The sequence below is a fragment of the Pediculus humanus genome, genomic scaffold (assembly GCF_000006295.1).
Source record: "Pediculus humanus corporis 1103172108186 genomic scaffold, whole genome shotgun sequence".
Lineage (NCBI taxonomy): Eukaryota > Metazoa > Arthropoda > Insecta > Psocodea > Pediculidae > Pediculus > Pediculus humanus.
Genome location: NW_002987756.1, coordinates 290,860 through 300,593, shown reverse-complemented (window position 1 = coordinate 300,593; position 9,734 = coordinate 290,860). Strand labels below are relative to the sequence as shown.

Below are 9,734 nucleotides of genomic sequence, written 5' to 3'. Positions count from 1 at the left end.
TTTAAGTGATCAACACTGATTTCCCATCTCTCTATACAAATTTTTTTTCTTCTTCTTAAGATTTTATTATTATTATTAATAATTAATTAATTACACATTTATTTTAACTAAATAGTTTTTTCTATGATAATAATAATAATATTAACCAAAATTAAAAAAAAAATTTTTTTCTTTAACATTAATTGCAACCACACCTTGATTGTAAAAAATTTAATTATTATATATATTTTTTTTTTTTTTTTACAAATCAATAAGAAATAATCTTATATATAAATTGCTTTAACAACAAATATAAGTGTTATTATTATTATTATTATTATTATTATAATTAACAGGTAAATAATATTAATTTAAAAATCTATTTTTTTTTTTATGATTGCATCTGTAATTAAAATAAACCCAGTCTTTTAAGTCCAGACCTAAACGTTTGTTTTTTATTATCCCCACTCCACGAATTTGATTTAACACGAAATTTTTTAAGGTCGTTTTCGTGTTTGGGATCAACCATGGGTTGATAGAAACAAGGTTCGCATAATGATTTGTGCGTTGAAAAAAATGATTTGTAACCGCCGTGAAGTAGGTACACTTCCGGATAATGAAGAGATGGATAATTGCTAAGATTTCTGTCGCATCGACGTAGGAAGCGATACCTGAAAAAAAAAAAAAAAAAAAGGTAACGTTTTAGATTTTATTAGACATCAAAACCAAAAAAACTTTAGTGATTAACAACGTGTCACTTACAAAGCAGGTCCTCTTTCGAGAGAAAATTCACAATGAAATATTAAAATATTTCTTTTTTCATTTAAACCATCATTCTCATCGGAAGAAGAAGAAGAAGAAGGATCGGCCGCATCGAGAGGTCCCTTATTATCAAAAAATTCTTCTTCCACTTGTTCCTTTGTATATAAATTAATAGAACCTATTATGTGTCCACCATCGTATTCGTAAGGATACCTGAAAAAAAATATAAATAAATAAATGGATTTTTCGTATTTATTATTATTATTATTATTGCTACTACTACAATACAAACCTGCAATCTATTATTTTAAATGAATTGACTTTGGCATTAAATTCTCCATTAATTAAACTTGCTAAAGTTTCCGATGTTATGCTTTTCAAATCCTCATGACGACCGGAAACAAATGGCAAAGCATATGGCCGTGAAAAATCTGCTATTAAATCAGCTGTAATAAATTGAGAATAAACAATAACAATAAAATTTTTTGAAGGAAAATTCCAGAAAAAAAAAAAAGCACAAAAATCTCACATTTATGAAGCGTGAGTGCTAAAGATGAGGCAGCAGTTTCGGATATGCTTCTTTGTAACTTGTACCTAGATTTATATGCGTCTTTAAGTACTTTATCAGGTATCGTGTGTAATGAATTCGATTTTCTTCTCTTGCAAGAATTAGAATCTATTTCCCTGGGTCTTTTAAAGGGTAACTTTTCCCCGGGTGATTGTTTCGATACCGTTTCGTCCCGGAATAATCCCACTCTAGCCTAAAAAACATTTTTTATTATTATTATTAATAATAATAATAATAATAATTAAATATTTTACTTTTTTTTTTAAATATATATATATATATATATATATATATATATATATATATATATATAATTACTCTGCTCGATGCTGGAGACGACGTGTAATTTTCCGCCAATGAATTAAATCTACGAAGTGGGGGTCTGCTACAATTTCCTTTTTCCTCTTCGGTTTTCCCTCCGTTTGAATTTCCCAGTAGTGGACCTTTCAATAAATTTCCCAAACCCATGGGTAACTCTTCATTTTCATCCGTGAATGATTTTTCCAAATCCCAAACATCAAGAAATCCATCATCGAACGAACCAGGAAAACCAAAACTTAAAGTATTTGATTTTTCTTTTTTATTTTTATAATTGGAGAATTGTAAAACTATCGTTCGAAGAATGGACATTTTCATTTTTTGTACTCTTCAGTAGTGCTAGTGCTTTTTCTTGTCCAGAAGAACTCCAGAAGAAGTTTTAGATATTTGTGGTAAATATTCTTCGGCAGCATAACCGCTATCCCTAGATTCGGTATCGTGTTGTTCAATGGGTCTGGAATAAGGACTCATTTCAGGATGAGAATTTTTTAACGGGCTCGATTCTTTTTGTATTTGAGCCATCATTTTATTATTGCCATCTTGTCCCACGTCACTGTTTTCTAATAAAGATCCACTTGGTGCTGAATTCATTCTACGTATTAAACTTCCACTTCTTACGCTTAATCGAAATGAATTTTTTGTTAACCTGTAATTAAAATAATAATAATAATAATTATTGGCATTGATGTAAAAACTGTATAAACATGATTTTTAAAAAATGGCCAGTAAAAAAGAAAGTAAAAAAATATTTTTTCGCTTGATAAAAACTAACCCTTGGTTTATAATAATAATAATAATAATAATTGTTTAAATAAAAGAAAGGGGTCTTCAAACAGCTGCTTTATGCCCACAGTCAATGTTAAGTAAAAACAACAATATATACAATTGAATGAAGAACAATATTGTTAAAAATCGATAAAAGTTTTATGTACGTTTTGTAAAACATTTTTTATAAATTTTAACTGTGAAAGTATATTTGAAAATAAAAAAGGAACCGCACTATGGTGGAATTTTAAAGGTTTTTAAAAAAAAAATGTCAAAAAATTTTTAACCGAAATCAATTTTATATTTATAAAAAAAAAAAAAAACCTGATTGAAATACAGTAAAATAAGTTATTCTACAACGAAAAATAAACCTTGTACTTTTTTATAACAATAAGAAAGAGAGAGAGAGAAAAAAAAACAATGGATTTAAAAAAGAAGAAAAATTTTTACGTTATAACTGAATTTTTAAATCTACCTGAACATAGGGAATCCCCTGTTTTACGCCTTTAAAGATTGAGAGAGAGAACAATAATTGAAATTATAATTAAACCGTTGAGAATTTTTAAGGCCCTAAATCACATGTATTTCATGTTACAAATAAGGCAACCCCAAAAAGTTTTGGATCGGAAAAAAAAAAAAAAAAAAAGAAAAGAAACTTGAAGACGGGTCAGGGGGTTCAAAGGAAACGTTATACCCCGTCTTAAAGATATAAATTAATCTAGTTCGTTTTATTTCCATCATCTTTTTCCATTTCTAATGTTGACATTTAAGAAAAAAAACTTTAGAGAGTAACCAACCAACCAACCAACCAGTTCAAATCCAAAAGAATTTTTATAACAAGAACTTAATTTTAATTTTATTCCTCTGGATAGGAAAAAAAAAAAAAAAGGGAGAGACCCAGGTGCAAGCAAAATCTATTGCCACGTGCCCTTTCTCACTCACTTACCAGAACTATTACCATCATCTGCTATACCAAACTTTTATTATTATTCATAATGAAAGTCACCAACGGCTTTTACTATATAAAAGGGCTCTCTTACTATCAACGACCCGATTTATACGTCATGCAACATGAATTCTTTACAATAGAAAAATTTATTACAATTTTTTTTTTTTTTTGTAAATAAATGAACCCTATGCTAGTCGAACTAATCTTAGCGCCAACAGCATTTTCAACAGCATTGCAACAGCAACACAATATTTTCATATATTAAAAAAAAAATAAAAAATAAATATTAATATTACTGTTATACAATTAGAACCTGATTTACCATAACTATATTCTATACATTAGGTACCTTTTAAAAATAGTGACTACTAAAAACCAATTTTTTTTTTTTTTTAAATAATAGCCTATTTGAAAAATTCTAACAATGAATAATAATAATAATAATAATAATAAAAATTGATTAAAATGAAAACCTTTCTTGACAAAATAATAAACCTTTTATTAAAAATGACTCAATTATTTTTAAATTTATTTTTAGTTTAAAAAAAAAAAAAAAAAACTTATTATTTATTATTTATCATTACTTATTAAATAAAAGCTTTAATATATATAATTTCTTTTTTTATTTAAATATACTGTTATTAATAAACGTCCTAAATTTTTAATAAAATATTATCAAAAATATAATTTGGAATTTTTTTAGATGAATTAGTATTGATTTTTTTTCATCAAGCATTTGGGGAGGGGGGGGGTATTTAATTAAGGTTTCAAATCAAAATAAATTTTAAATATTTAAGTTAAGTCCATAAAAAAGAAGCCCCCCCCAAAAAAAAAAATTAATACTTTAAAGAAAGATTTAAACTTTATCCAAAAACTATTTTTTATCACTACTTATGAAATTTTAAATATTAAATGAATTTTCTACATTATAATAATATTTTAAATATGGTTAACTTACCTAGGAGTGCTCATTTTTCCTGAAAAAAAACAAAAAATGAAAAATTTTTATTTAACTTATATATATTTTTCATTATTTATATTATATATTGAATTAATAAAATTTAAATTTGAGGGAATGAGTGTAACCGCATGTACAGAACACAATAATTAATGATAACAATTTTTAATTTAAATTTTTGAGTAAAATTAACTTGAGATTTTATAACAATAAATATTTAAAAATCTTTTTAATGTTATTTTAAGGAAATTTGCATAGTTGAAAGTAAATTTTTTTTTACAAAATAGAAAAATGATACTATATAAATTCAATCATATGAAAAATATAATTACTAATAATCTACCTGGATTCTACAAGTACACAAGATTAAATATATAAACTAAATATAAAAATTATCATTTAACTGTATTTTTTCAAATGAAATTTATACTTCAATTGTATAAACAATAAAAAAAACTAAAAATCTACTTGGATTCTATGAGCACAAGAGTAAAAATAAAAACTAAACTTGATAATTTATTAAACATGTGTTCATGTGACAAAAAAATACTTAAGTTAAGTCTTTAAATAATTATTATATGAAATATTAAGGTTTTCTTTCTCATTAGAAAATTTATATTAAAAAAAAAAATGAAATACTCACCATCTGATGTATCAAATAAACTATTATTGCTGGTTGGAGTATTTGGAGTCAAACTAGACATTGATAATCTTCTTCCATTTATTTTATAACAAGGTGTAGATGATAGTGAAGATTCATTAAAATTTATTGTTAAATTTCCCATTGGAGATAGACCGAGAGGACTATCAATCATATCAGCAAGAACTTTATTATTTGCACCGTTCATTATTCTTAACAATTAAATTTCAATGAAACAGCAATTTCAAATTTGTATAAAAACTGAATATCAGCTATACAAACTCTTCAGTCTTTTGAATTAACCTATAAAATGTAAATGAGTAAAAGTTAATGAACCTTGGAACAGAAAAATGCCTTGCAAATGGTTTATTATTACATAAATATATTAAACATCATCATCATCATCATCCATTTAAAAAAAAAAAAAAAAAAAAAAAATTAAAATGAGAAAAAAATGGTTAAAAATTTTCAGTTAAAGAAAATATATGTATATATCTTACCTTATAATTAAAAAAATAATATAATTTGTTCATAATAATTAACTAAAATTTCAATAGAATTAATTCATTCCGATTACGGCATAAGATGTTTTTAGACTCCGGTTCACTTGTCCGTTAAATTCCCTCGATGCTTTTTATTTAATCGTTGCCAACTTTTCAACTTTTATTCCCTCTTAAAGTTCATTTAAAACGGTGATATATGATTATCCTTATCATTCATTAATGAATTATATTTTTTAATATAAATAATTTATAAATTAAACATTAAAAATAAAATTTCAATTTAAAATTATTTTCCACACCACTTTTGACCTTACAGTCCTACAGATTTTTCACGACTGAATTTAAGCATGTATGTTAAAGTGAAAAATAGGCGGTTCTATCTTCACTTTTACTTTCTTATACTTAACTTACAGGAATTTCACTTTTTTAAAGTAATCGTAATTTAGTATTACGTATACAGAAAACTCTCCATTTTTTGCAACAACGTTTCATTTATTGGCGCGGAGAAATTTTCTATAATTGAAAACGAAAAACTTTGATAACTTTTCATTTTTGTAAAATAACATATGATTTGTTTTTATTTAAAAAAAATTATTTTTGTGGCATGAAAAAGCCATATAAATCATGAGAAATATTAACAATGTAAGTTTTTGAGATTGTATAGCATTTGTTTTTGTTGCAATTTTAAAACTTTGTATAAAAGTTTAAATTAAAATAAAATGTCAAAAACGATGACACTTAATTAAATAACTTCTTTGAAATTTTGCCAATATTTTCCCGAATGCCAATTTCATTAAATAATTATAAATAATATCAATAGCCGAAGTTCTTTTATACATGAAATGTTAAGAATGTTCTACCATTCTTCGACATTCAATATGAAAAAACCCAAATTGGTAACCGATTATTCTTACTTAAAGTGATTAGTGATCCTTGACATAAAATTGGTATATCATAAGGTTAAAATTATACAGTGAACTGTTTAAAAAGAAAAATATTAGCCAAAAATATTTTTTAATATGTTAAATAGAAATTAAAATATATATTTACATACATACATACATGGTTATTTATAAAAAATAATACTACAATAAATCGCTAGCTATAATATTTTATAATTAGTTAATTCTTAGAAAAATGTGTGGAATCCTTAATTGCAAATGAAAATTTGAATAATTTTTTTTTCTTGACATATGTAGCCATTCTATGCAAATTTAAAAAACTACCTAATTTTTAATAAATACAGGTTACACACTACTTAATTATTTATTTTTTTAAATAATCATTTTCTATTCTGTGACACATTTCGAGTAAATTTGTAAAACTTTTTATAACTGATTGCAAATGAGTAAAATATGAAGGACTGCTTAAAATACTGATAATATGTCCATAAACTAAAGCATCTAATTCTGTAGGTAAATTTCCAAAAAAATACGGATTACCATTTAATCTTTCCGATAAATTATGAAAACAATTTTTTACATCTTCCAAAACCTAAAACCAAACCAAAATAAAAATTAATTAGTATTACAAAAGTTTATGACAAATCCTATTTAAAAGCATTAAACATGCACAAAATTATGATTTGATACTTAAAATTTAAATTTTTTATGAAAATACTATAATTTGATACATACTTGATCTCTTGTTTTTTTAGTCCATCCTAAAACATCTAATTTGTTAAGAATTGATCGTCTTTTTTGCCATGTAATTATATAATTTAAGGGCCATGAGAAAATGGAACTGTATCGATTCCATGTAAATGAATCATAAATATCTTTTTCAAACCAACAACTATAAAGCTCTGCATTTAATAAAACATTATTTACTAAAGACATATATGCTCTCATGTCTCCCCACTCTGGTTTATCCATTTTTTGACTTGCACCAATTCCTTTAGCACTTACAAATGATACAATTGATTCAAATTCAGCCACAACAAATGCTCCACATTTGATAAAGGGTAATTTTCCTGAAGGTGACATAAACTCAGAATTATACTTATTGACAACATCAAATTTAAGTGAATTGATCTTGAGAAAAACCTGAGCGGCTAAGCAATTAGCAAGATCCGGTAAAAGAATTTGTTTCTTTTCATCTTGTTGGTAAAGTTTTACGTCTTCGGGCCATTGTTGCTGGCCTTAAATTACAAATAAATACGAATAACAGAATATTAATAAATTCCATTGATAGCTTGACAATAACTAAATGACAGTAAAATTTACCTTCTAATTCCAAGGTAAGCGAATCTGTTAATAAAACGGACGGCATCTTCCAAATAGAATTATATTTTTCATGGGCAAAATGTTCGGCAAAATATGCAATTCCTCCGCATATAGCAATGTTGTCTTCCATTCGTTATTATGATAACAAGGAATGCCAACATAAAAACTTAACAGCTGTAAACTATTAAGTAACAACAATTCAAATCCCAAAATGGTACCATAAAAATGATTAGATAATTTTAACGCATTTCCATTTTATTTTTAGAATACACTTTTTTTAAAACTTAGTTATTAATGAATAGTTCCAGGCTAATGTTCTATATTAATTTCAAATCAACGAAAACTATTAATTTGAATTTTTTTTTTTTACATTATTAAACTTCATCCGTGATAATTCATTATAGGTTTTCATTAAATATTTAAAAACAAAATGAGGATTTTAATTTGATAATTAAAAAATAAATATTTTCGTATTGAATAATTCCGTCGGTGTTTCAAATTTATTTTGAATTTCTTAAATTAGAAATGAGTACACTTGAAAATTTTAAAATCATCCCATGTCCTCCTCCTCTTCCTTCATTGAGCGCACTTCAGAATGTTAAGGATAATTATAATCAACATGAAACTATAATTTTACCGGCAGAAAAAGAAATTGATTTGATATTGGAAAGAATATTAGAAAAAGAAAAATTAGAAAATATTTTTTTCAAGTGTAATGTTTTTTTGGAACCTCAAATTCAAGTGGGCCCCAAGTAAGATTTTTGTGTAAATTAAAAACTAATTTTTTAAAAAGAAAATTGAGAAATATTTAATTATTTTAAAATTATTTTAGATGTGGTTTAACAGCACTTAGCATTGCTACCTCAATTACTTCAAATAGTACAAATGTAGATAAAATATTTCAAAAGGCTTTGGAATTAGGTTATACCAAACAGGGAGAAATATTCAAAGTCGAATATTTAGCAAATCTAGCTGAAATCTGTTGTGGATTAAAAGCAAGAGTAATAGAAAATGGATTAAATTCTCATTTAAATTGTATTATATACAATTTATTAAATAAAAACTTACTGTTGGTGCCGTATCCTTTTAATTATTTCAAAACTTTTCAGTATTTTTTATGTCAAAAAAAAAAAATAAAATAAATAAATTTCTTAATTTTTTTTTATTAGATACGATTCAGATTGTAATCATTCCCCTTGTTGTAAAAAAGGTTACAAAGCTCACTGGGCAGTTATAAGCGGTTTTGTAATATTGTCTGATAACAAAAATCAAAATGATTCAAATGAATCTCCAGATTCTGTTATTTTAGAATCGTTTTGTGATTTACCCTTATGCGAATGCATCACAAAAAACCCATTAAATAAAAATGAAATTTTGCAATTAAACTCTGATTGTGGAAAAATAATTATATCCAAAAATTCTCATTTTCATAATACAAACAAATTTGAAAGAGGAAAAATTTATCTAATTGGTAGACAGGGAAAAAGTAAGCATATCGGTATTTGGCCATTTGACGAATTATCAAAAAGCAATGATAATTTAATTTATTTTTCTAATAAAAGAAATAATAATGATTTTGTAATACCCGAAGGAGGTCCTGCTCAAGGTTTGAAAGGGAAAGCAATTATATTAGAAATTTAAATTTATTTTATTCTGATTGTAAAATGATAACTTAATAATTAAAAAAATTTATAAAGTTTTTTTTATTTTATTTTCAGAAATCTCCTAAATCTTCTTTGTCGATTTCAAATCATTAACAAATTGAGAGAAAAAACTTTTCTTTAAACAAACAACAACAATTAATGATAATTATATGCATGTTTTGAAACACCAATGTCAAATTAAAATCAATATAAGTCATTGATTACTTAAAAGTTGCCATTAGTAACAAACTAACCGAAAATAAAAACACAAGAAATGTTTCATTATTAAATTTAATATATAAGTAATTCAGGTACATATTTTTTTTTTTTTTTGGTTTGAAATTGTTATAGTTTGAAAAAAATATTAGTATAAAAGTGTTTAATAATAATTTTATATATATAAGTTAGTCTTATTTATTACAAA

At 24.8% G+C, this 9,734-nt stretch overlaps 4 protein-coding genes across 4 annotated transcripts; 1 reads left to right on the top strand and 3 right to left on the bottom strand.

Moving 5' to 3' along the window:
* Positions 1 to 388: 388 nt before the first annotated feature.
* On the bottom strand, positions 389 to 1,945 carry Phum_PHUM420140 (M-phase inducer phosphatase, putative; the record flags this gene model as incomplete). The annotated part of the gene is made up of 5 exons (XM_002429059.1): positions 389 to 650; positions 742 to 954; positions 1,034 to 1,187; positions 1,271 to 1,502; positions 1,628 to 1,945. 5 exons carry the CDS (start codon positions 1,943 to 1,945, stop codon positions 389 to 391), a joined length of 1,179 nt encoding a protein of 392 aa, XP_002429104.1.
* A 21-nt stretch (positions 1,946 to 1,966) lies between these two features.
* On the bottom strand, positions 1,967 to 5,147 carry Phum_PHUM420130 (uncharacterized protein; the record flags this gene model as incomplete). The annotated part of the gene is made up of 2 exons (XM_002429058.1): positions 1,967 to 2,246; positions 4,939 to 5,147. 2 exons carry the CDS (start codon positions 5,145 to 5,147, stop codon positions 1,967 to 1,969), a joined length of 489 nt encoding a protein of 162 aa, XP_002429103.1.
* A 1,561-nt stretch (positions 5,148 to 6,708) lies between these two features.
* Phum_PHUM420120 (Metaxin-2, putative) lies at positions 6,709 to 7,797 on the bottom strand (the record flags this gene model as incomplete). The annotated part of the gene is made up of 3 exons (XM_002429057.1): positions 6,709 to 6,936; positions 7,080 to 7,582; positions 7,668 to 7,797. 3 exons carry the CDS (start codon positions 7,795 to 7,797, stop codon positions 6,709 to 6,711), a joined length of 861 nt encoding a protein of 286 aa, XP_002429102.1.
* Positions 7,798 to 8,192: 395 nt separating this feature from the next.
* Positions 8,193 to 9,396, top strand: Phum_PHUM420110 (uncharacterized protein; the record flags this gene model as incomplete). Its single annotated transcript, XM_002429056.1, has 4 exons — positions 8,193 to 8,419; positions 8,500 to 8,745; positions 8,837 to 9,273; positions 9,386 to 9,396. The coding sequence occupies 4 exons, from the start codon at positions 8,193 to 8,195 to the stop codon at positions 9,394 to 9,396; spliced, it is 921 nt and encodes a 306-aa protein (XP_002429101.1).
* Positions 9,397 to 9,734: the final 338 nt, after the last annotated feature.